Source organism: Ranitomeya imitator, chromosome 4 (genome assembly GCF_032444005.1).
Source record: "Ranitomeya imitator isolate aRanImi1 chromosome 4, aRanImi1.pri, whole genome shotgun sequence".
NCBI classification, from domain to species: Eukaryota; Metazoa; Chordata; class Amphibia; order Anura; family Dendrobatidae; genus Ranitomeya; species Ranitomeya imitator.
The window spans coordinates 405,844,826-405,870,530 of NC_091285.1; the positions used below are offsets into that span (position 1 = coordinate 405,844,826).

The 25,705-nt window shown below is 42.9% G+C and overlaps 1 protein-coding gene across 1 annotated transcript in view; it reads right to left on the reverse strand.

Annotated features, from left to right (window-relative positions):
* The window catches only part of CHCHD3 (coiled-coil-helix-coiled-coil-helix domain containing 3), a 294,252-nt gene that overhangs the window by 259,358 nt on the left and 9,189 nt on the right, over positions 1 to 25,705 (reverse strand). Inside the window, exons 2-3 of the mRNA XM_069765357.1 lie at positions 22,378 to 22,492; positions 4,866 to 4,947 (exon numbers count right to left, since the gene is read on the reverse strand). Coding sequence (XP_069621458.1) covers positions 4,866 to 4,947; positions 22,378 to 22,492 — 197 coding nt within the window. The remainder of the gene's footprint in view (positions 1 to 4,865; positions 4,948 to 22,377; positions 22,493 to 25,705) is intronic.

Sequence of the window (25,705 nt, forward strand, 5' to 3'; positions counted from 1 at the left end):
GAGCATTTATATTGGTATCCATCCTGTTATGTGCTGCTCCATCTTGCTCCCCCATCCTGTCATGTGCTGCTCCATCCTGCGCCCCCATCCTGTCATGTGCTGCTCCATCCTGCACCCCCATCCTGTCATGTGCTGCTCCATCCTGCGCCCCCATCCTGTCATGTGCTGCACCCATCTTGCGCCCCCATTCTGTCATGTGCTGCACCCATCCTGCGCCCCCATTCTGACATCTGCTGCACCCATCCTGCTCCCCCATTCTGACATGTGCTTGCACCCATCCTGCGCCTCCATTCTGTCATGTGCTGCTCCCATCCTGCGCCCCCGTTCTGTTATGTGCTGCTCCCATCCATATGCCCCCAAAATATTCCCCCATAATATGCTCCATAGTATTATATGCCCCGTATGCTGCTGCGATATATATATATATAAAAAAAATAACATACTCAGCTATCGTCGCTGGGCGCCGAGTGCTGGGGTGCCTGAGCAGGCGGGGACACCGGCGCGCTGTGGGGGTCAGGTGCCGGAGTCGCCGCTAGCTCAGGCCCCCGACACTTGCTATATTCACCTGGCCCTGATCCAGCGCTGCGTGCCGCTTCTTCTGGGTCCTCTGGCTGTGACTGTTCAGTCAGAGGGTGGCGCGCATTAAGCGCGTCATCGCGCCCTCTGAACTGTGAACGTCACAGGCAGAGGACCAGGAACACGGAGCCGCACGCAGCGCTGGAACGGGACAGGTGAATATAGCTTATACTTACCCTCCTGGCGCGTCCCTACCTCTCTGTTGGAGATAGCGGTGTGCGTTCAGTGTATACGCATACCGCGATCTCCTGGGAGCATCACTCTGTGGGGTCCAGACTGCGCTTGCACAAGGCTTCGGACAGAGTGATGCTCCCAGCCTTATATTATAGATTTTTGAGTAAAATATAAATTGTCTCCGTATGTCTAAGAAATAAATTTTGTTCATAATCATATAGAAACAACAATACTAATGTTTCAACTCAGGAAGAGTTCAGAAATCAATATTTTATGGAATAACTATGATTTTTAATCACAGCTTTCATGTGTCTTGGCATGCTTTACACCAGTCTTTTACAATGCTTTTGGGTGACCTTATACCGCTCCTGGTACAAAAATGTAAGCAGTTCTTCTTTGTTTGATGGCTTGTGACATCATCTTCCTCTTGATTACATTCCAGAGGTTTTCAATGGGGTTCAGGTCTGGAGATTGGGCTACCCATCACAGGGTTTTCATGTGGTGGCCTCTTAATATTTGCCAGAGCTGTATAGTGGTGGGTACTACAGGGGTATTTCGTCACAGTCCTCACAAACACAACAATAGTCTTCCTTTTGCAACTTTTAGCCATGCGTTTTTTTTTCCTCCTATTACTCCCATGTTAAAACATCACTAGTTTGTTCTCTACTTGGTATAACTACTGTATTTGATTATATTGCATCTATTAATTAGCCATATAAAATTTGGGGTTATTTATTCTAATTTTCTATTTAGTTTTTTTGCTCTACATTTGTGCTATATTTGCTGGCATTTTTAATGTATTATTTATATTACATTATATTTATATTATTTATGTATAGCTTTTTCTAGAAGGATCATCACACCACTTATTTAATTTTACATCAAGACAATTGTATACCCCCTCACCATTTTACTGTTATGAAACTTATAAAATGGTTGTTTCTTTTTATTCATTTTTCTGTATTTTATTTGGTTCTATTATTGCCCAGATCACATTATCACTAATTTCCTTATTCATCTGTACCGTTTAATGCTCTAATTTTTACATTTATATATTTATTTCACTACACTTATTTTCTGTGCTACTGTTTTTGTTCTTTTTGTCCGCATTTATTTACATATGTTTTCTATGTTATATTTATTCGATTTGTTTTAACAGTTTAATTTCCACCTATTTCACCACATTTTTTTAATTTGCCCTTATCCCAGTATATCATCCTTAGGCCGGGATCACACATACACGAGATACGGCCGAGTCTCGCAGGTGAAAACCCAGCTCTGGCGCCGGCACTCCGGAGCGGAGCGTGCAGCCGCACAGCAATACATGGAGCTGCACGCTCCGCTTCGGAGTGCCTGTGCCAGAGCTGGGTTTTCACCTGCGAGACTCGGCCGTATCTCGCGTATGTGTGATCCCGGCCTTACACTGATGCTCAATCCACTGCTTCAATCTGTGGACCAGTGTTCGATTGCCATTGTGAGGAGTCACTCCCTTGTCAGGGATGGTTACGGTGTGATGACGTTGAACACTGATCGGTTACGAACAAACAAGCAGCGACTCCCATTGGTGTTGCACACATTTGCTTGTAGGTGTAAGCGGTTTGAATGCTTAGGCCGGGATCACACATGCGAGAAATACGTCCGAGTCTCGCATGTTAATACCTGGCATTGCAGCCGTCACTCAGGAGCGGAGCGTGCGGCCGCATAGCAATACGTGCAGCCGCACGCTCCACTCCTGAGTGACGGCGGCAATGCCAGATATTAAAATGCGAGACTCGGGACGTATTTCTCGAATGTGTGATCCCGGCCTTAAAAATACATATACTCTCACAATAACACATGTACACACACTTACAAAATTGATGGTTATCTTCTATTAATGAAAAACCCACAATAGTCACTGAAGTTAATTGAAACTGACAAAAGTATATTTTCAGTTTAAATTTACTGTATATCAGCTAATGAAAATCAGACATTTTTGTTTAACAATAAATAAGGTTGTCCTAGTAGTGGACAACCCCTTTAACTCAATATTTTGTTGCACAAACTTGAGGTAGTCATTGCAAATGAACAATTTCCGTAGCTCTCAATATGACTTCTGCCCCTGTTCACAGGTATTTAGGCCCACTTCTGTGAGCAAGCTGCTCCATCTATCTGGACCCATAGAAGTGTCAGACAGGTGAGAAATGGCCGTACTCCACAATCTCTCCTGCACCCTGCATTCTCCTGTGCACCCTATGGATGTTAAAATGCATTAAAAAATAAAGATCTTTCCATTTTTAAAAAAGGACTTGTGAGTAGTAAAAGGAACATTGAGCTGTTTGGAGATGGTCTCATAGCTTTCACCATTAACACGATGGTCTATAAATTTATTTCTAATCTCCTGAGACAACTCTTTCCTCTGCTTATTTTAGTCCATGTTCAGTGTGGTACACACCACGATACTAAACAGCACAGTGACTACTTTTCACCCTTTAAATAGGCAGACTGACTGATTACAAGGTTTGTAGACAAGCGTGATACTAATTACAGTACACACCTTAGCATGCCCTAAAGGTACCTTCACACATAACGATATCGTTAACGATATCGTTGCTTTTTGTGACGTAGCAACGATATCGTTAAGGAAATCGTTATGTGTGACAGCGACCAACGATCAGGCCCCTGCTGGGAGATCGTTGGTCGCTGAACAAAGTCCAGAACTTTATTTCGTCGCTGGATCTCCCGTGGACATCGCTGGATCAGCGTGTGTGACACCGATCCAGCGATGTCTTCACTGGTAACCAGGGTAAACATCGGGTAACTAAGCGCAGGGCCGCGCTTAGTAACCCGATGTTTACCCTGGTTACCAGCGTAAAAGTAAAAAAAAAAAAAACACTACATACTTACCTACCGCTGTCTGTCCCCGGCGCTGTGCTCTGCACTCCTCCTGTACTGGCTGTGAGCGTCGGTCAGCCGGAAAGCAGAGCGGTGACGTCACCGCTCTGCTTTCCGGCCGCTGTGCTCACAGCCAGTACAGGAGGAGTGCAGAGAAGCTGAGCGCCGGGGACAGACAGCGGTAACCAGGGTAAACATCGGGTTACTAAGCGCGGCCCTGCGCTTAGTTACCCGATGTTTACCCTGGTTACCAGGGGACATCGGGATCGTTGGTCGCTGGAGAGCGGTCTGTGTGACAGCTCTCCAGCGACCAAACAGCGACGCTGCAGCGATCTGGATCGTTGTCGGTATCGCTGCAGCGTCGCTTAATGTGAAGGGGCCTTAAGGCAGTGTTCCCCAAGTCCAGTCCTCAAGAGCCACCAACAGGTAATGTTTTCAGGATTTCCTTAGTATTGCCCAGGTGATGGACTGCTGCCTGTGCAGGTGATGCAATTATCACCTGAGCAGTACTGAGGAAATCCTGAAAACCTGACCTGTTGGTGGCTCTCGAGGAGCGGAGTTGGGGAACACTGCCCTAAGGTCACTTTATTTTCAACCTTTTCTAGGGGTACCATTATTTTTGCCCAGGCAACTCATTAGTTTCTGTTTAGCCACAATTCAAAAGAAATTATTACTAATGATTTTCATTAGTTGATATTCAGTAAATTTAAACTGAAGATTACTTTTGTGAGTTTCAAGTTATTTCAGTAAGCATAGTGGGTTTTTCTTACTTTAATAGTAGTGTGCCAACAATTTTGCCCACACACGCACACATATGGTGATCTTTAGCTACTCCCCCTAAGGAAGCTACCAAGAAACACGTTTTGGGGCTGGTCCATTGTCCTACTTGGGGCCATTGTATGGGTCATTTTTTTTTTTATTACTAGACTTTGTTTACATTTCAGGTGTTCTCGTGTGGCTTTGAATGTTTGCCCTTTCATCTAATGGTACCATTGCTTTCACTACATGCCAAATATATGGTTAACTGTACATCTTCACTTTATATATTTCTCTTTGGTAAAGTATTGATAAATTTGATTATAGTTTTTTTTAACAGAACCATTTTCAGCTTGGGTCATTTTTTTTTTCCATATTTTATTTGTACTTCTGTATAAATAAAATGTAATACAATATTGTAAGAGAGGGAAGTGACCCAACTTTGCAGCAAATTATAAGAGTGATAATTCAAACCGGAAACAAACCTTCTTTGATTCTCAGATTCTCTTCTAGCTTGTTCAAAAGCCAGTTCCTCTGCAATTTTTCTCCGGAGTTCTTCTTCATTAACTATTATAGAAAAGAAAAGCCAGAATAATGCCTGTGATTCTATGAACAGAAACAGTGAAATGTATACAATATAAAATCATGAAAATTAAAAACATAGTATCCAAACAACACAAACACACACTGTAGCTTGAGAAACCATTCACACCCATGGCATTTTTTTCATATTTTGATACCTCACAACCTGAAATTTCATTGGATTTGTATTGAGGGTTTGCACCAGTTTATATAAAGAAAATGCTTACACAACTTTGAACATTTGGTTTTCTTTTTATTGCTAACAAATAGGACAAAATAACTGAAAATTTCAGTGTGCATAACTATTCACCCCTCTAACGTCAGTACTTTGTAGAGCACCCTTTTCAGGAATTACAGCTGCAAGTCACTTTGGATAAGTCTCTTGAGATTTCCACATCTTGCCACTGGGATTTTTACCCATTCCTCAAGGCAAAACTGCTTCAGCTCCTTCAAGTTAGCTGGTTTCCTCTGGTGAACAGCAATCTTTAAGTCTGACCACAGATTCTCATTTGGTCTTGGCTTTGACTAGGCACCTCCAACACGTTTACACACTTTCCCTTAAAGCACTCGAGTGTTTGTTTCGCAGTATGTTTGGGTCATTGTCTTGTTGGAAGGTGAACATACGTCTCATTCTCAAATCACTGACAGACTGAAACAGGTTTTGCTCAAGAATGTATTTTGCACCATCCAACTTCCCCTCGACTCGGACCATTTTCCGCGTCCCTGCTGACGAAAAATACCCCCACAGCATGATGCTGACCACCAAGTTTCAATGTGGAGATGGTGTTTTGGGGGTGATGAGCTATGTTGGTTTGGCGCCAGACAGCATTTACCTTAGAGACCAAAAAGTTCAATTTTGGACTCATCTGACCACAGCACCTTCCTCCATACATTTGGGGAGTCTAACATGTCTTTTGGCAAACTCAAAATTAGCCTTACAATTTGTGTAAGTAAAGGCTATTTTTCTGCCCACACTTCCATAAAGGCCACCTCTATGTAGTGTACAGCTTATTATGGTTATATGGACAGATACTCAGTCCTTGCTTGGAAACGCCCTTGGTCTCTGTGCTGCCTCTATGATTAATTCCCTCCTGGCTCGCGCTGAGGAGTTTTGTTGGTGGCCCTCTCTTGGTAGGTTTGTTGTGATCTCATGTTCTTTCCATTTGATGAAGATGGATTTGATGGTGCTCAGAGGCATCATCAGAGATTGTTTTTTTTTTGTTTTGTTTTGTTTTTTTTAACACCCAACCCTGACTTGTACTTCTCAACAACTTTATCTCTGACTGTGGATATCTCCTTGGTCTTCATGGAGTTGTTTGGTTAGTGGTGTCTCTTGCTTAATGGTGTTGCAGGAAGCAATGAGTCATGTAATAGATTAATTTACTGTAATGTAATATAGCAGTCAGGAATATTCAGCACCAAGTGTTACCACTGAATCTATGTAATCTGCTCTCCCTCCCAATCATTCACCTACTGAGAGTCACTGCCCACACCCCCATATCACAGCTTGGAGCAGTAACCCCGCCGGTGCGGGAGGACAGTATTGTTATTTTTATTTTACACTGGGGAAAGTTATCTGAATAATAACATCTTTAAATAAAAACACTACCCTACTGATTATGTTTTCGGTAGAGGACCTCCACCATTGCAATTCAATCTTACATACATAAAAGTGGTCACAAAAAGTAACCAACAATTTAAGGGTGGCTGCAGACGAGTGAGACAAGTCACTCAAGTTACCAAGAAAACTTGGACAATTTTGGTCCACTTTTCAGCTGAGTAGCACCAGCGTTTTTGTTTTTTTACGTCAATGTGACATTCGTATGTGATTTGCTTTCATACTAGTACATTGAAAAAAAAATGTATGAAATCAAATACATTACTGTTTATAATCCTAAGGAATTGTATGTATGTGTGATTCATTGCTTTTTTTTTTTTTAAACACATTCAGACTTGAATGGTTAATGACAAAACATGTAGTAACAAATAAAAAGCAATTATAGATACAGTATAAACCTTTAATCATTAAAAAACAGTCCCTTTATGGACATGAAGCTTACAAGATGCGGAGGTTAGTGAATATGAAGGTAGTTTGGGCATCACAATGCTATTACATGGAATTCATTTCCCTAATATATTGTAGTTACTAGAAGTTCCCTGAGGGATTTTCATGAGGTCTCCAAAAATTAATAAATTCCAAGAGCCGCAGACCTTGGAGAAAATGATATTAAGAAAAACCTAAGCACATAATCCCATTAATTCTTGACATGGAAATTTAACATTTCCTGTTTGCACAGTATAATAAACTTAGGTTTGGAGCATTTATCAAAAAAAAAAAAAAATTTCCATTAGACCTCGACCGATAGCCCTACATGATAGAACGTTCCTTGCACGTTACACACAAGATTGCATGAGTTTAAATAAACCTTAAAAGGACTAATAGAAAACCTTGAAACAACAGACATATAAATATCATACCAAGCAATCCATCAGACCTCTTCCAACTGACAGCCAAGAAGCACTTCAGCAAGCAGCCATCATACGGACCCCAAATAAACTAGGAACCTACTTTACATATCCAGGCTTCACAGTAGCATCACACCCGTTTGTAATACAGCTCGCTGTTACACCATGTTCCAAATTATTATGCAAATTGGATTTTAGTGTCATAAAGATTTAATTGTTTTGTTTTTCAAAAAAACTTGTGGATGGTATTGTGTCTCAGGGCTCAATGCATCATTGAAATCAATCTTAAACATATGTGATTAGTTTTCCTGGTGATTCTAATTAAAGGAAAACTACTGAAAAATGATGTTCCACATTATTAAGCAGACCACAGTTTTCAAGCAATATGGGAAATAAAAAGGAACTCTCTGCTGCTGAAAAGCGTTAAATAGTGCAATACTTTGGACGAGGCATGAAAACATTAGATATTTCAAGAAAACTTAAGTGTGATCATCATACTTTGAAGAGATTTGTGACTGAAACAGAGCACAGACTGAGTTCATGCAGATAAAGGCATAATGAGGAAGGTTTCTGCCAGACAAATTTATTGGATTAAGAGAGTAGCTGCCAAAAAACCATTACAAAGCAGCAAACAGTTCTTTGAAGCTGCTGGTGCCTCTGGAATCCCTTGAACCTCAAGGTGTAAAGGTACCGTCACACTCAGCGACGCTGCAGCGATACCGACAACGATCCGGATCGCTGCAGCGTCGCTGTTTGGTCGCTGGAGAGCTGTCACACAGACAGCTCTCCAGCGACCAACGATCCCGAGGTCCCCGGTAACCAGGGTAAACATCAGGTAACTAAGCGCAGGGCCGCGCTTAGTAACCCGATGTTTACCCTGGTTACCAGCGTAAAAAAACAAACAGTACATACTTACATTCAGCTGTCTGTCCCTTGCCGTCTGGTTCCTGCAATGACTGCTGGCCGTAAAGTGAAAGTGAAAGCACAGCACAGCGGTGAGTCACACAGCGGTGACTCACCGCTGTGGCTGTGCTCTGCTTTCACTTTACGGCCAGCAGTCAGTGCAGGAACCAGACGGCAAGGGACAGACAGCTGAATGTAAGTATGTACTGTTTGTTTTTTTACGCTGGTAACCAGGGTAAACAGCGGGTTACTAAGCGCGGCCCTGCGCTTAGTTACCCGATGTTTACCCTGGTTACCAGTGAAGACATCGCTGAATCGGTGTCACACACGCCGATTCAGCGATGTCTACGGGGAGTCCAGCGACGAAATAAAGTTCTGGACTTTCTTCCCCGACCAGCGATCTCCCAGCAGGGGCCTGATCGCTGCTGCCTGTCACACTGGACGATATCGCTAGCGAGGACGCTGCAACGTCACGGATCGCTAGCGATATCGTCTAGTGTGACAGTACCTTTAGATCCTTCAAAGGCTTGCTGTGGTGCATAAACCTACTATTCGGCCACCCCTAAACAGTGTTCACAAGCAGAAAAGGTTGCATTAGGCCCAGGCATACATGAAGACTAATTTTCAAACAGTCTTGTGTACTGATGAGTGTCGAGCAACCCTGGATGGTCCAGATGGCTGGATTAGTGAATGGTTGGTGGATGGCCACCATGTCCCAACAAGGCTGTGACGTCAGGAGGTGGAGGAGTCATGTTTTGGACCGGAATCATGGGGAAACAGCTGGTAGGGCCTTTTAAGGTTCCTGAAGGTGTGAAAATGACCTCTGCAAAGTAATTAGAGTTTCTGACTGACAACTTTCTGAACATGGTCTAAAAAGCAGAAACGTGCCTTCAGGAGCAAAATCATCTTCATGCACGACAATGCACCATCTCATGCTGCAAAGAATCCCTCTGAGTCATTGGCTGCTTTGGGCATAAAAGGAGATAAACTCATGGTGTGGCCACCAACTTACCCTGACCTCAACCCTAGTGAGAATGTTTGGAGTATCATCAAGCAAAAGATCTATGAGGGAGGGAGGCAGTTCACATCAAAACAGCGGCTCTGGGAGGCTATTCTGACTTCATGCAAAGAAATACAAGCAGAAACTCTCCAAAAACTCACAAGTTCAATGAATGCAAGAATTGTGAAGGTGATATCAAAGAAGGGGTCCTATGTTAACATGTAACTTGGCCTGGTAGGCTATGTGCCCACGTTGCAGAAATGCTGCGGAAATGTCCGCAGAATTTCTGCAACTCCCTGCCGCGGGTAAAATGCATGCGGAATTCACATGCATTTTCCCGCTAAACACAAGCGTTTTGCAAGAGTTTTTAGCTTGCAGAATGCTTGGGTTTTCCAAGCGATTTGAAGCATCGCTTGGAAAAGTGATTGACAGGTTGGTCACACTTGTCAAGCATAGTGCTTGACAAGTGTGACTAACTTTTTACTATTGATGCTGCCTATGCAGCATCAATAGTGAAAGATAGAATGTCAAAAATAAAAAAAATAAAAAATATGGTTTATTCTCACCTACCCATGGCCTCCGATCTCAGCGGAGCACCGCTGTGCTTTCCGGCCGCTGCGCTTACACAGTACAGAGAAGCAGAGCGCCGGAGAGGACAGACACCGGAATGTAAGTATGTAGTGCTTTTTTTTTTTTTACATTTACACTGGTAACCAGGGTAAACATGGGGTTACTAAGCGCAGCCCTGCGCTTAGTAACCCGATGTTTACCCTGGTTACCAGTGAAGACATCGCTGAATCGGCGTCACACACGCCGATTCAGCGATGTCTGCGGGAGTCCAGCGACGAAATAAAGTTCTGGACTTTCTGCGCCGACCAACAATGGCACAGCAGGATCCTGATCGCTGCTGCCTGTCAAACTGAACGATATCACTAGCCAGGACGCTGCAACGTCACGGATCGCTAGCGATATCGTTCAGTGTGAAGGTACCTTTAGAATGTTTTGGAGTTAAATAGCTTCTTTGTTCAGTGAATGTGATCTCCTAACGCTGCAAATTCCACAAATGAGCATTTTCAGTTCTTTAAAACATTAAATGTTTAGAAATTCTACTGTGCCTAATAATTTGGAACAGTGCATTTTGAGTTTTTTATTCATTTTGGAGATTATACTGTCATCATTGGGAGGTTTCTTCAATTAAATTCGACGTATACTCCATTAGGTGATGACTTTTATTAGACTGACTGTCATTTGCAACGACCATTTAGGAAAATCCGAGAAAAATATCATTTGCATAATAATTTGGAGTATGGTGTAAAGTACTGTAGATCTGTCAGCTTAATGCGATTTCTTCTGCACATTAATATATCTGCAGGTCATATCCAAAACAAAAGAAAATAAACTACCTTCACCTGGGTAGGAGGAGACTGAGTGTCTATTTTCTCTGGCTGCTCTCTTAGATGCTGTGTTCAGAACAAATCAGAGCATCTAATGGGATAAACAGCCAGGATCACAGTCATCCCTGATCCTAATGGTTGAGGAACCTGCTATATAACACAGCTGCCAGCCGCAAGTGATGGAATGGGCAGAGCTCCCGAATCCAAACCACCACTGCAACATCTTACTTTTCCTTACTACCTACCTGCCATAACATAATAGTAAGTTGTAGAGATGGTAGAGGTATAGTCTGTCCTGATCCCACAGCTACAGAACTACACACAGACCCATTCATGCCATAAAAAAAAGCCTTCATAAGACTATATAGATGGAGAATATTGTTAGTAAGCATAGTTTTCATTTTTATTACATAAATCAATAGTACAGGTGAAAAAAAGCAACTTGGGCTACGTTCACATTAGCGTTTTGCGTGTTTGCGTCGGGCGACACATGCGTCATGCGCCCCTATATTTAACATGGGGGACGCATGGACATGCGTTGTGCTGCGTTGTGCGACGCATGCGTTTTTTTTTGCCGCAAGCGTCGGGCGCAGAAAACGCAACAAGTTGCATTTTTCTTGCGTCCAAATTTCGGCAAAAAACAACGCATGCGTCGCAAAGCGCAGCGTTTTTGCGTGCGTTTTTATTTGCGTTGTGCGTTGCGTCGCCGACGCAGCGGCGCACAACGCAAATTTGAACGTAGCCATAGCTTTATTTCTGAACAGCGCATTCTGCTTCTTTCTGCACCAGGACTGATCATTCACAGACAAAATGTGTATTCAGTGAAGACATTGTTACAATACTGCGGTAGGAGAGCTGATAGTGATAAGATTCTATGTAGATGGGAGCAGCTAAAGACAGAGCTCCTTCCTCCTACATTAGAAGCTCAGAAATGTAACAATAGGTCTTCACTGGATACAGATTTTACCCTTGAATTGAGAATGATCAGTCCTGTGAAAAAAAACAACATTTATCTGACAAGATACATTACATAGATACTTTTTCTTACTTGCACTATTCAAATTAAAACGAAAGTTACTTTTTTTTAAGGCTGGTGGAAGTAGAGGAAGGGTAAAAATCTAAAGCCTTGAAAAAGAAAATCACCCATTCAGGAAAGGATTAAGCATTTAACGATTACCAGACAAATAAAAAACACTGCATTATTTACAGCTCAAATTTGCCCTGAATTTATACATTCATGAACTCCCCAATAAAGGACAGCAGTCCTAAAGGCTTTTTATGAGCGTGCCATCTGCTGGAATACAGTAGCTGGCAGGGCGGCAGCACGGCAGACATAAAAAAGTTAATGAAGATGTCAGAAAGAAAAGTCTTAACAACACACTAATAATCATAAATATTAAGTCAGAAAGCAGAGCGTCACAAACAGTACGGTGACCTGCAGCATTACCAGCGGCAGGGCGAGACTTTATTATCTGCTTTTATTGCTCCTTCAGGATTAATCTGATTCTTTATTTCATTCCAATTTGAAACGCATACTATGCAAATAATCTTCATTTTATTGTGTGCCACCTAATAAGGAACGCAAGATGTGTCACGGTTGGATATTGCACGCCACATGAAGACAAAGCGCGCTTATGAATTCCACAAAAGTGAAGAGAAATATATGAGCTTTTGCATCTTGATAAGAAATATCAGTGACAGCTATGTCATTCGTCTACTCCAGGAAGATGCAACCATACGACATCGCAGAGAAATAAAAATAAAGTGTTTATTACTGGGCTTTATTGCAATATAATAAATATACTGAGGATTTTTATAGAGAAACCTTTCACCACTTTGTCATGATGTGGCAAGTTTTGCACGTAAAAAGGTTAAAGAGCAGAATAAAATGTTTTTGTTTTTTTTATTTCTCATCTGTTGTAGAGATATTAGCTTGTAAATTTTATATGCCAATCTCCACTATAACAAGGGGCGCTATTATAGATTCCTCTCTGGGGCAGTTTCTTTTTCCCCTGTATAACGCTGCCCAATCATAAGCAGGAGGCGTTGTGCAGAAGAAGAAGAAAAAAAAACAAACACACCCTCTCTCCATCTATTTCAGGTACAGTGGATTTATTCCCTGATACCTGGGATAAATGCAGAGCGGTGTTTGTAATGATACCCAACTACAGATTTTAGTAGTGAATATTATTATTATTATTATTTATTTATTTATATAGCACCATTGATTCCATGGTGCTGTACATGAGAAGGGGTTACATACAAGTTACAAATATCACATACAGTAAACAAACTAACAATGACGGACTGATACAGAGGGGCGAGGACCCTGCCCTTGCGGGCTTACATTCTACAGGATTATGGGGAAGGAGACAGTAGGTTGAGGGTTGCAGGAGCTCCGGTGTTGGTGAGGCAGTAGCTTCGATAGTGATGAGGCAGCAGCGGTGTCAGTGCAGGCTGTAGGCTTTCCTGAAGAGATGAGTTTTCAGGTTCCATCTGAAGGATCCGACTGTGGTTGTTAGTCGGACGTGTTGGGGCAGAGAGTTCCAGAGGATGGGGGATATTCGGGAGAAGTCTTGGAGGCGATTGGATGAGGAGCGAATAAGTGTGGAGGAGAGAAGGAGGTCTTGGGAGGACTGGAGATCACGTGAGGGAAGATATCGAGAGATTAGTTCAGAGATATATGGAGGAGACAGGTTGTGGATGGCTTTGTAGGTCAGTATTAGCAATTTGAACTGGATACGCTGAGGGAATGGGAGCCAGTGAAGAGATTTGCAGAGGGGGGAAGCGGAGGAGTAGCGAGGAGAGAGATGGATTAGTCGGGCAGCAGAGTTAAGGATGGACTGGAGAGGTGCAAGGGTGTTAGCAGGGAGGCCACAGAAAAGGATGTTGCAGTAGTCAAGGCGGGAAATGATGAGGGCGTGCACAAGCATTTTAGTAGATTGGGGGTTGAGGAAAGGACGGATCCTGGAGATATTTTTGAGCTGGAGGCGACAGGAGGTGGAAAGAGCTTGGATGTGTGGTTTGAAGGACAGGGCAGAGTCGAAGGTTACTCCGAGGCAGCGGACTTCGGGTACAGGGGAAAGCATGATGTCATTGACTGCGATAGATAGGTCAAGTAAGGAAGATTTGTGGGATGGAGGAAAGATGATGAGTTCAGATTTGTCCACATTGAGTTTGAGGAAGCGAGAGGAGAAGAAGGAGGATATGGCTAATAGGCACTCTGGGATTCTGGACAGCAGAGCGGTGACGTCTGGGCCGGAGAGGTAGATCTGAGTGTCGTCAGCATAGAGGTGGTACTGGAATCCATGGGACTTTATGAGTTGTCCCAAGCCAAGTGTATAGATGGAGAAGAGTAGGGGTCCTAGAACAGAGCCTTGGGGGACACCAACAGAGAGAGGGTGGGATGAGGAGGTAGCATGGGAGTGGGAGACGCTGAATGTGCGGTTGGAAAGGTACGAGGCGATCCAGGATAGGGCGAGGTCTTTGATGCCAAAGGAGGAGAGGATCTGTAGTAAGAGGCAGTGGTCAACTGTGTCGAAAGCAGAGGACAGGTCTAGAAGGAGGAGTACAGAGTATTGTCCAGTAGCTTTGGCGGTAAGTAGGTCGTTAGTGATTTTGGTCAGGGCAGTCTCAGTTGAGTGATGGGGGCGGAAACCAGATTGTAGATTGTCGTACAACAAGTTAGATGAGAGGTGGGAGGAGAGTTCAGCATGGACGTGCTGCTCCAGGAGTTTGGAAGCAAATGGGAGCAGCGATATTGGGCGATAGCTGGACATAGCAGTTGGATCGAGGGTTGGCTTTTTAAGGATAGGCGTGATTGTGGCATGTTTGAACGCAGAGGGGAAGGTGCCAGAAGTTAGTGATAGGTTGAAGAGGTGGGTTAGGGATGGGATAAGTGTGGTGGTGAGGTTGGGGAGGAGGTGGGATGGGATGGGGTCGAGCGCACAGGTGGTGAGGTGGGATTTGGAGAGGAGACAATTAAGTCCCCCTTCAGTGATGTTGGATAGGGAGGTTATGGGGTTTGGGCATTGGTCTGGTATACAAAGGGGTTGTGGTGGTTGAACAATAAAGTCTTGCCTTGTCTGGTCGATCTTATTTTTAAAGTGTGTGGCAAAGTCCTCAGCAGAGATGAGGGAGGTTGGAGGGGGCAGTGGGGGGCAGAGGAGGGAGTTAAATGTTTTGAATAACTGTTTGGGGTTGTGGGATAGGGAAGATACGAGGGTTGTGAAGTAGGCCTGTTTAGCAGAGGTGAGTGCAGATTTAAAAGCGAGTGTTGCTTGTTTGAATACAGTGAAGTCGTCTTGCGAGTGTGTTCTCTTCCAACGCCGCTCCGCAACCCTGGACACTTGCCTAAGCTTTTTGGTGGTGTTATTATGCCAAGGTTGTCTATTGATACGTCGCGCTCTGCCATGGACGAGAGGGGCAACCGTGTCAATAGCTGATGCGAGAGTGGCATTGTAGAAAGCAGCGGCACTGTCTGTGTCGTGGAGTGAGGATATGGATGCCAGTGGTAGGATGGAGTCAGAGAGTGTGTGGGTGTCTAGGTGTGCAAGGTTTCTGCGTGGGTGCGCATGTTGCTGGATATGGATGATTGGTGAGGAGGACAGGGATGAGAAGGTGAGCAGATGGTGGTCGGATAGAGGGAGAGGGGAGGTGGTGAAGTTAGATAGAGAGCATATCACCACCTTTGTACCAATTAGTGAAATCCACACATATTGCATGTACATCAGGGGTGTCAAACTGCATTCCTCGAGGGCTGCAAACAGGTCATGTTTTCAGGATTTCCTTGTACTGCACAGGTGATAATTTAATCACCTACACACATAATGATTGCAGCACCTTGTGCAATGCTAAGGAAATCTTGAAAACACTCATGGTTTGCGGCCCTCGAGGAATGCAGTTTGACACCCCTGATGTACATAATACTTACAGATATGTTTGTGAACACTTATACAATGTGGGCATGTTGATGTCAGCTTGGGTTTTTATTAGCTTTTTTGTCATCTTCATAATGTACAAACGATATGGTCATGGAAATGCAAGCAGGCTCCCCTACAAGTCTGTCCGTTTCATCTAGTTTTACCCAAGTTTAAGACAATATTAACAAATATGCCTTTGTGAAATAGCTGAGCCAAACAAACTTCCATAAACCTCAACAGAAAATGTAGCAAGTGGCATCAGAGAACTAACGTTTTCGGATCAAAGGCTGATGGGATTTATACATACTCTTCAGTTCTTTAAAGTGGTTGTCCGGCTTTCGGGTGCAAGTCTTCAGTGACTATGTGCGTTGTGAAGATTCTCCAATGCCAGGAGCAGCGGGCAACTGACTGAAAATGTTCGAGTTGTATAGATGTGGTTTGCCTGCTGGCTAGGCATGTGCGGCCTTGCTAATGCAAGTTTTTATTTTATCTACCCGTAGGAGGTTAGATCCTACTATCACCCCCTGAATGAATTTAAGCTATTACTATGGGCATACAGGTAATTTAAAGGTTAAACCAGTCTTGCCAAAATGCCTCATAGCTGCGGTGTTGATGTTGAGAAAAGCAGTTTTAATCTGATTTGTCCCAGGCTCTGGGGCGTGCGGTGCCTGGAATAAATCCCTGCCTCCTCTCTTCATAATGACACCCCCCTCCGAGGCACATCATATTGACCTGTGATGTGCAGTTGTAGCGCTGTGATACCGCATCTTCATCGATCTTCTGCGCAGTGACTCGCCTGCGCAGAAGATAGTTGAAGATTCTGCCCAAAAAAGACTGAATAGGGTTCAAATAACCAAGCAAGTGGAAGGCGCATGAGCAGGATTACAGCGCTGCAACTGCACATCACAGGTCAGTGTGACGTGTATGGGAAGGGGGTGCCATTATAATGGAGAGGAGGCAGGGATTTCTTCCAGGCACCGCATGCCCGGAAGCATGGAAGAAATTATTAAAATCTTCTTCTCTCACCATCACACCGCAGGTATGAGGCACACTGTTAAGAGTGGTTTAACCACTGTATGCCCTGTATATTCTCTGTATGCCCAGAGAACCAAGCTTAAATTCGTCTAGGGGGGACAACAGATTCCCTTTAAGGGTTTGTCTCAGGACATATTATCAAATTGACAGTAGTCTGACTGATGTGACACCTGCCAATGACTAAAACTAACAGGATGAGGTGTAAAAGTTTTCATGTCACTGTCTGTCTGCTCCATTGAGCTTTCTCCAGACAGGTAGATCCCATGTCTCTGCGATCCTACACGGCAATGCTCCGTCATCTCCTCTCTTCCCCATGGCTGTCAATGTGTTAACAGAACCCAGCACACTTCTGAGACTATGCCCTATCATGTCTTTTTGTGTTCATGTGTTTTTATGGTTGTAGTTTTCAGTAAAAAAGTTATTTTTCTTTAATATTTAACATGTCCTTGCACTTTATTTGGAATACATTTGTTTTGAAGCACAGTTCAGTTCACATATACGGTACATTGGAGGTTTAAAAAAAATGACATTTTATTGGAAGAAATAGAGCAGTATAATCCATTCACTGCTCAGACATCAAGAAACATCATTTAATCAATTGCTGTCAGAAATATATATATATAGCCAATATTATACACAGAAAACTGAGAAAAGACACTTTGAATATATTTTGAAGAAATAAAACTGGGAGAATGCTTTTCAATAAGCCACAAACTTTGCCAAAACTGTAAAAGGTCACATTTTCATAAATGCCGTAAATAAGGCCTTACAGAAGGAGATCAAACTAATTCTACATTCAGCATGGGAAGTACAGATTGCCTCTCGGATATTCTGAGTGGCTGCCGTCTGTGTGGTTACACAGAAGAACATATGGGGAATAAAAGGCAACGGGAAGCGTTACAATGTGTGCCCGATGCGAGTCTGTAAAGAAAGCGGCAGCTGCACATACCAAATATTAAGGAAACACTTCCCTTTAACAATGAGTAGTTTGGCAAACCGTTCTTTAGAAGAGCTCGCAGGTCCTCCAAATCCCCAGACTCTTATTTGTGGGAAGCGAGAGGCTTCTCTATTGCTCAAGTTTATGGCATTCACTACAAGAAATCAGCTCTTCAGCGGCCTCTCAAATCAGTGTTCCTTGGGTTACTGACATCTATGATCGTAATTTCTATTCAGACACTTTGCAGAACACGTGCTGATCAAACCCATAAAAAATTGATAATAGTAGTGTTGAGCGAATGTGCTGGGATAAGTTGTTATCAGAGTATTCTCGTGTGCCAACGGCGCATATTCGGCACCCTCGAATACTATGTTTGAGTCGCAGCAACAGCAGGTTTCGCTTTTATTTTGATTTATATTAACAAAACGTTAAGTTTGCATATTTTTTGTCACATAATAGGTCCCAATATTTTCTAAAAGACCTGAAAGGGGCTTCACACTTTATCATTTAATCTATATTTAATTTTGCATTCTTCGCAGTCACTGAGGCACTCCTAGCTCGATCGGAAGTCACAGCAAGTCAAAAATTTTAATATATTGACAGTGGAGAATAAAAAAAAAAAAATATTCTGATATTTCAACTCTCAGGCACATCATTCAATATAAAATGTACACTGATATCAGATCACCCAGCATGTCACTCTTGCTGGGATAGCACATCTGTAATGCTGTGGATGATATAATAAATGAATGCAGCCATGACCCAAGGCTCCTAAGGGAAGAATACAAGTCACACAAGACAGTCACAAGCCACCAGACTTTGAAACTTTGGGGACCATTGGTCTCAGGGTGCATTCTCATGTTAGTGTGAAATGTCCGAGTGCTGTCCAATTTTTTAACCACAGTACTCGGACCCATAGAGATTCACAGATCCATTCATACATTCGTGAAAAGTACAGATCCAAGAACGAAATCCGTCAAACTCAAGAGCATGTCCTATATTAACCCCTTTACCCCCAAGGGTGGTTTGCACGTTAATGACCGGGCCAATTTTTACAATTCTGATCACTGTCCCTTTATGAGGTTATAACTCTGGAACGCTTCAACGGATCCCGGTGATTCTGACATTGTTTTCTCGTGACATATTGTACTTCATGTTACTGGTAACATTTTTTTGATATTACCTGCGTTTATTTGTGAAAAAAACTGAAATTTCGCTATTTTCCAACTTTGAATTTTTATGCAATTAAATCACAGAGATATGTCATGCAAAATACTTAATAAGTAACATTTCCCACATGTCTACTTTACATCAGCACAATTTTGGAACCAAATTTTTTTTTTTTGTTAGGGAGTTATAAGGGTTAAAAGTTGACCAGCAACTTCTCATTTTTACACCACAATTTTTTTTTTTTTTTTTAGGGACCACATTTCATTTGAAGTCATTTTGAGGGGTCTATATGATAGAAAATACCCAAGTGTGACACCATTCTAAAAACTGCACATCTCAAGGTGCTCAAAACCACATTCAAGAAGTTTATTAACCCTTCAGGTGCTTCACAGGAATTTTTGGAATGTTTAAAAAAAAAAAAAATGAACTTTATCCACAAAAAAATTACTTCAACTCCAATTTGTTTTATTTTACCAATGGTAACAGGAGAAAATGGACCCCAAAAGTTGTTGTAAAATTTATCCTAAGTACGCTGATACCCCATATGTGAGGGTAAACCACAGTTTGGGCGCAAGGGAGAGCTCGGAAGGGAAGGAGCGCCGTTTGACTTTTCAATGCAAAATTGATAGGAATTGAGATGGGATGCCATGTTGCGTTTGGAGAGCCACTGATGTGCCTAAACATTGAAACCCCCCACAAGTGACACCATTTTGGAAAGTAGACCCCCTAAGGAACTTATCTAGATGTGTGGTGAGAACTTTGACCCACAAAGTGCTTCACTACAGTTTATAATGCAGAGCTGTGAAAATAAAAAAAATCATTTTTTCACAAAAATGATCTTGTCGCCCCCAATTTTTTATTTTCCCAAGGGAAAGAAGAAATTGGACCCCAAATGTTGTTGTACAATTTGTCCTGAGTACGCTGATGCCCCATATGTGGGGGTAAACCACAGTTTGGGCGCATGGCAGAGCTTGGAAGGGAAGGAGCGCCATTTGACTTTTCAATGCAAAATTCACTGGAATTGAGATGGGACGCCATGTTGCGTTTGGAGAGCCCCTGATGTGCCTAAACATTGAAACCCCCCCACAAGTGACCCCATATTGGAAACTAGACCCCCCAAGGAACTTATCTAGATGTGTTGTGAGAACTTTGAACCCCCAAGTGTTTCACTACAGTTTATAATGCAGAGCCGTGAAAATAAAAAATCATTTTTTTTCCACAAAAATTATTTTTTAGACCCAGTTTTGTATTTTCCCCAAGGGTAACAGGAAAAATTGGACCCAAAAGTTGTTGTCCAATTTGTCCTGAGTACGCTGATACCCCATATGTGGGGGGGAACCACCGTTTGGGCGCATGGGAGAGCTCGGAAGGGAAGGAGCGCCATTTGGAATGCAGACTTAGATGGATTGGTATGCAGGCGTCACATTGCGTTTGCAGAGCCCCTAATGTACCTAAACAGTAGAAACCCCCCACAAGTGACCCCATATTGGAAACTAGACCCCCCAAGGAACTTATCTAGATGTGTTGTGAGAACTTTGAACCCCCAAGTGTTTCACTACAGTTTATAACGCAGAGTCGTGAACATAAAAAAATCTTTTTTATTTTTTTCCACAAAAATTATTTTTTAGCCCCTAGTTTTGTATTTTCCCAAGGGTAACAGGAGAAATTGGACCCCAAAAGTTGTTGTCCAATTTGTCCTGAGTACGCTGATACTCCATATGTTGGGGTAAATCCCTGTTTGGGCACATGGGAGAGCTCGGAAGGGAAGGAGCACTGTTTTACTTTTTCAAAGCAGAATTGACTGGAATTGAGATCAGACGCCATGTCGCGTTTGGAGAGACCCTGATGTGCCTAAACAGTGGAAAACCCCCAATTCTAACTGAAACCCTAATCCAAACACACCCCTAACCCCAATCCCAACGGTAACCCTAACCACACCCCTAACCCTGACACATCCCTTATCCTAATCCCAACCCTATTCCCAACCCTAACCCTAACTTTAGCCCCAACCCTAACTGTAGCCTTAACCCTAGCCCCAACCCTAGCCCTAAAGGGAAAATAGAAATAAATACTTTTTTTTTTTTATTTAATTTTGCCCTAACTAAGGGGGTGATGAAGGGGGGTTTGATTTACTTTTATAGCGGGTTTTTTAGCGGATTTTTATGATTGACAGCCGTCACACACTAAAAGACGCTTTTTATTGCAAAAAATATTTTTTGCGTTACCACATTTTCAGAGCTATAATTTTTCTATATTTTGGTCCACAGAGTAAGGTGAGGTCTTGTTTTTTGCGGGACGAGTTGACGTTTTTATTGGTAACATTTTCGGGCACGTGACATTTTTTGATCGCTTTTTATTCCGATTTTTGGGAGGCAGAATGAACAAAAACCAGCTATTCATGAATTTCTTTTTTTTGGGGGGGTGGGGTTTATACCATTCCACGTTTGGTAAAATGGATAAAGCAGTTTTATTCTTTGGGTCAGTATGATTACAGCGATACCTCATTTATATCTTTTTTTATGTTTTGGCGCTGTTATACGATAAAAACTATTTTATAGAAAAAATAATTATTTTGGCATCGCTTTATTCTGAGGACTATAACTTTTTTATTTTTTCGCTGATGATGCTGTATGGCGCCTCTTTTTTTGCGGGACATGATGACGTTTTCAGCGGTACCACGGTTATTTATATCGGTCTTTTTGATCGCGTGTTATTCCACTTTTTGTTTGGCGGTATGATAATAAAGGGTTGGTTTTTGCCTCTTTTTTTTAGTGTTCACTGAAGGGGTTAACTAGTGGGACAGTTTTATAGGTTGGGTCGTTACGGACGCGGCAATACTAAATATGTGTACTTTTATTGTTTTGTTTTTTTATTTAGATAAAGAAATGTATTTATGGGCATCATGTTATAGTGTAAGATCGCTGATCTGACACTTTTGCTGTGCACTGTGTCAGATCAGCGATCTGACGTGCACTCATAGAGGCATCCCGGCGCCTGCTCTGAGCAGGCGCTGTGAAGCCACCTCCCTGCAGGACCTGGATGCAGCCCCGCGGCCATTTTGGATCCGGCCCTGCTGCAGGGAGGAAGGTAGGAGACCCTTGGAGCAACGTGATCACATCGTGTTGCTCCGGGGGTCTCAGGGAAGCCCGCAGAGAGCTCCCTCCCTGCGCGATGCTTCCCTATACCGCCTGAACACTGCGATCATGTTTGATCGCAGTGTGTCGAGGGTTAATGTGCCGGGGGTGGTCCGTGACCGCTCCTAGCACATAGTGCCGGATGTCAGCTGTGATAGTCACAGTGAACGCGGCCGATCGCTATGACGTACTATTCCGTCGGTGGTCATACGGGCCCACCCTACCTCGACGGGATAGCACGTCACATGTCAGAAAGGGTTTAATGCGATGTGGAGGGTTAGAATAGGATGTACCTAGTGGGTCTGTGCGCTGCCTGATAAAGAAAAAAATGGTTAGCAAACAGACATTCATATAGCGGGAAAGACACCTACGTGATATCACTGTGAACAAAGGTATTGGGAGGACTAAAGTCAAGAACTTTACCATGAGCATGCTGGAAATACTAGCTACATACCTGCATAGCTACTGGAGATGGGCTGTTCAGCGGGAAGTCTTGGGAGTGAAGCTGGTGGTGGTGATGGTCTGAGAGAAGGAGATTCTCTCATACGGTTGATAACATTTTCAGAGAGCTATTAAAAAAAGAAAAAGCAATAAGCCTAAGTAAAATTAATGTTATTGATGGCTACTAAACATGAAACAAGTCTTCCCCTATTAAAGTAAATGGCGTCACCTAGTGCCAATAGTGTCTGTAGTGGTGTTACAACTCTTGCCAGAGTTCTGCTCCCATACCTAAACAGAAATGCCACAGTTCCAAATGCAAACCTAGCCTTAGACAAATAAAACATTACAGTAAACTGGATAGGAAAACAAATACTCATCAGATCTCACATACTTTTTTAATGACTTTTACAGGCATATTGACCAATTAGCAAGAATTATTTGGGAATGTAGCAGTCAGACCTACACAGATATGACTGGTAGGGTTTATTCACTAGACATGCCATAAAGAGAAAAAAAAATGTAATGTAATGTGGGGCGTATTATAGACAACTCTCCATTACTAACCACTGGGCTTGATGTCACCTGACAATACAAAGGTGACATCAACTCCCCCAACTATCACCCCACTTTCCACTGAACCAGGGCACGTAGGAAGAGCGAGGCTAAGTGCCAGATCTGGCGCATCTTATGGATGAGCCATTTCTGGGACGGCTGAGATCTGATGTTTTTAGTCTTTGAAAGTCGCCAATATCCACGGTCCCTTCCTAGGCTATTAATTTCAGTCCACTGCTGTCTGACTAGCCTTTGCTGATTATTAATTATAGGGGGACCCAAAGTCATTTCTCTTGGGGGGTACCCCATTTTAATAACCAGTAAAGGCTAATTATACAGCTGTGAGCGGATATTAATAGCCTTGGAAGCTCCATGGGTATTACCTTCTTCCCTGGCTATAAACATCTTACCACAGCTATTCGCTTTTCCTCTGCTGGTTAATAAAATGTAGGGTGATGCCACACTTTTTACCCAGAAAAGAATTAAGGATGTAAAAAAATACATGTAAAGTAAGCCAATTTGTATGTAACTAACATTTTTAGATCTAACTATTATAGGTGTAAATATCTATTCTATCGGGTCACACTGTGATTTCACTATACGCGGCAGATGATTTTCTAGTTTTTCAGAAGAACATGGGGGTTGCTGTATCTGTCAGCACAGTGTCCAGAGCATGGAGCAGATACTGTTCCAGGAGATAGGCCAGTACACCAGGAGACGTGAAGGTAACTGTAGGGGGGCAACCCCTTTATTTGTTCTCTGATAGGTTAGATAAAATCATATGAGAGAGAAAAGCCGGATTACTTACCGGTAATGCCTTTTTAGAGAGCCACGACAGCACCCACAATGAGAGAGGGACCCGCCCATAGGAACAGGAAACCTACAGAGATAAAAACGGCGGTCCACCTCTCCTCCTCAGTTGTTTTTCAGAGTACAAGAGGAACCGCCGTTGTTAAATTAGTATATATGTCCATAATTTGTTTGTACATTTCATCTTATTTATATTCACCCATGAGAATATTTTGTATAAATAACTATACATAACTAACTAGGGTGGGAAATGACAGGGTGCTGTCGTGGCTCACTGAAAGGGCATTACCGGTAAGTAATCTGACTTTTTAACCTTCGCCACGACAGCATCAACAAAGATTTACAGAGAACCTTCACCTGGGTGGGATCACCGTGCTGAGGACAGCTCTCCCGTATGCCAAGTCAGATGTAGAAGATAGATCAAGCCTATAATGTCTATAAAATGTTGAAGGCGACGACCAGATTGCGGCCTTACATATAAGCTCGATGGAGATGTCTTTAATCTCCGCCCAAGAGGATGATACGGCCCGAGCTGAATGTGCTTTTATTCCTTGTGGAGGATCTTTGCCTTTAGTTAGGTAGGCTAGACAGATGGCATCTCTGATCCAGCGAGACAAGGTAGCCTTTGTGACCCCGTGGCCTTTTCGTTGACCCTGAAAAGATACAGACAGAGCCCTACTCTGTCTCCAGGACTGGGTTCTCTCTATATACTTTAAGACTGCTCTTTACACATCCAACATATGTAGCTTCTCTTTCTCTGGATTTGATGGATTGTCATAAAAGGAAGGCAGAAAAATCTCTTGAGATCTATGGTAGTGTGTTGCTACTTTAGGCAGATATGATGGATCTGGTTTGAGAACTACCCTGTCCTGGTATGTCATTAAGAACGGAGGGTCTATGGAGAGGGCCTGGATGTCTCCTATTCTTCTAGCAGAATTTAAGGCTATCAATAAGGCTACCTTATATGTGATATTTTTCAGAGAAATAGAATGTAAGGGCTCAAAAGGAGGTTCAGTTAAAGCATCTAGGACTAAATTCAAGTCCTAGGGCGTTAAACGTGGAATATGTACTGGTGTACACCTTTCACATGCTCTAAGAAATCTCGCTATCCACCTGTCACCAGCTATGTTAGCACTATAAAGGGCTCCTAAAGCAGATACCTGAACTCTTAAGGTATTGACTGATAGTCCGAGCTCATGGCCCTTTTGTAGAAATTCTAGGATAGCTTTAATAGGAACCTTGCTAGAGAAAGGTTTTGTATAGAAGGAGAGGAATTTTCTCCATACTCTGCTATATATTAAAAGTTGTAGATTTCTTCCTACTTAGCAGTAATGTATTAATTAGCTCGAGAAAACCCTCTTAACGTTAGTATTTGCCTCTCAAGTTCCACGCCGCTAGGTGAAGACTTTTCACTTGCTGGTGGTAGAATGGACCCTGAGACAGTAGGTCTGGGATCATTGGCAGAATCCAGGGATCGCAAACTGACATCGCTTGAAGACAGGAGAACCAAGGCCTTTTTGGCCAAAATGGTGCTATCAATATCACCCTCGCTTTCTCTTCCCTTATCTTCTTGATGACTAACGGGATGAACATCATTGGTGAAAAAGCCTAGGCCAGATCGTATTTCCACAGATACTGGAGCGAGTCTATCATGTCTTGATGATATGCTGTATTTAAGCAGGCGAATATCGGTACCTCTGTTGTTCCTGGTTGCAAACAAATCTATTTGTGGAAGACCCCATATGTCCACTAAGCTCCTGAATATTTGAGGATTGAGAGTCCATTCTCCCTGGCGGAGCGTGTGGTGACTTAGGAAGTCGGCCTTTGAGTTTTCTACTCCTCTGATATGGAGAGCTGTGAGTGATAGAAAATTGGGTTCTGCTAAGTTGAAGATGTTTGCCGCTGAACACAGACTTCCCGATCGTGTTCCGCCTCGACGATTTAAATATGCAACGACCGTCGTGTTGTCTGACAGGATT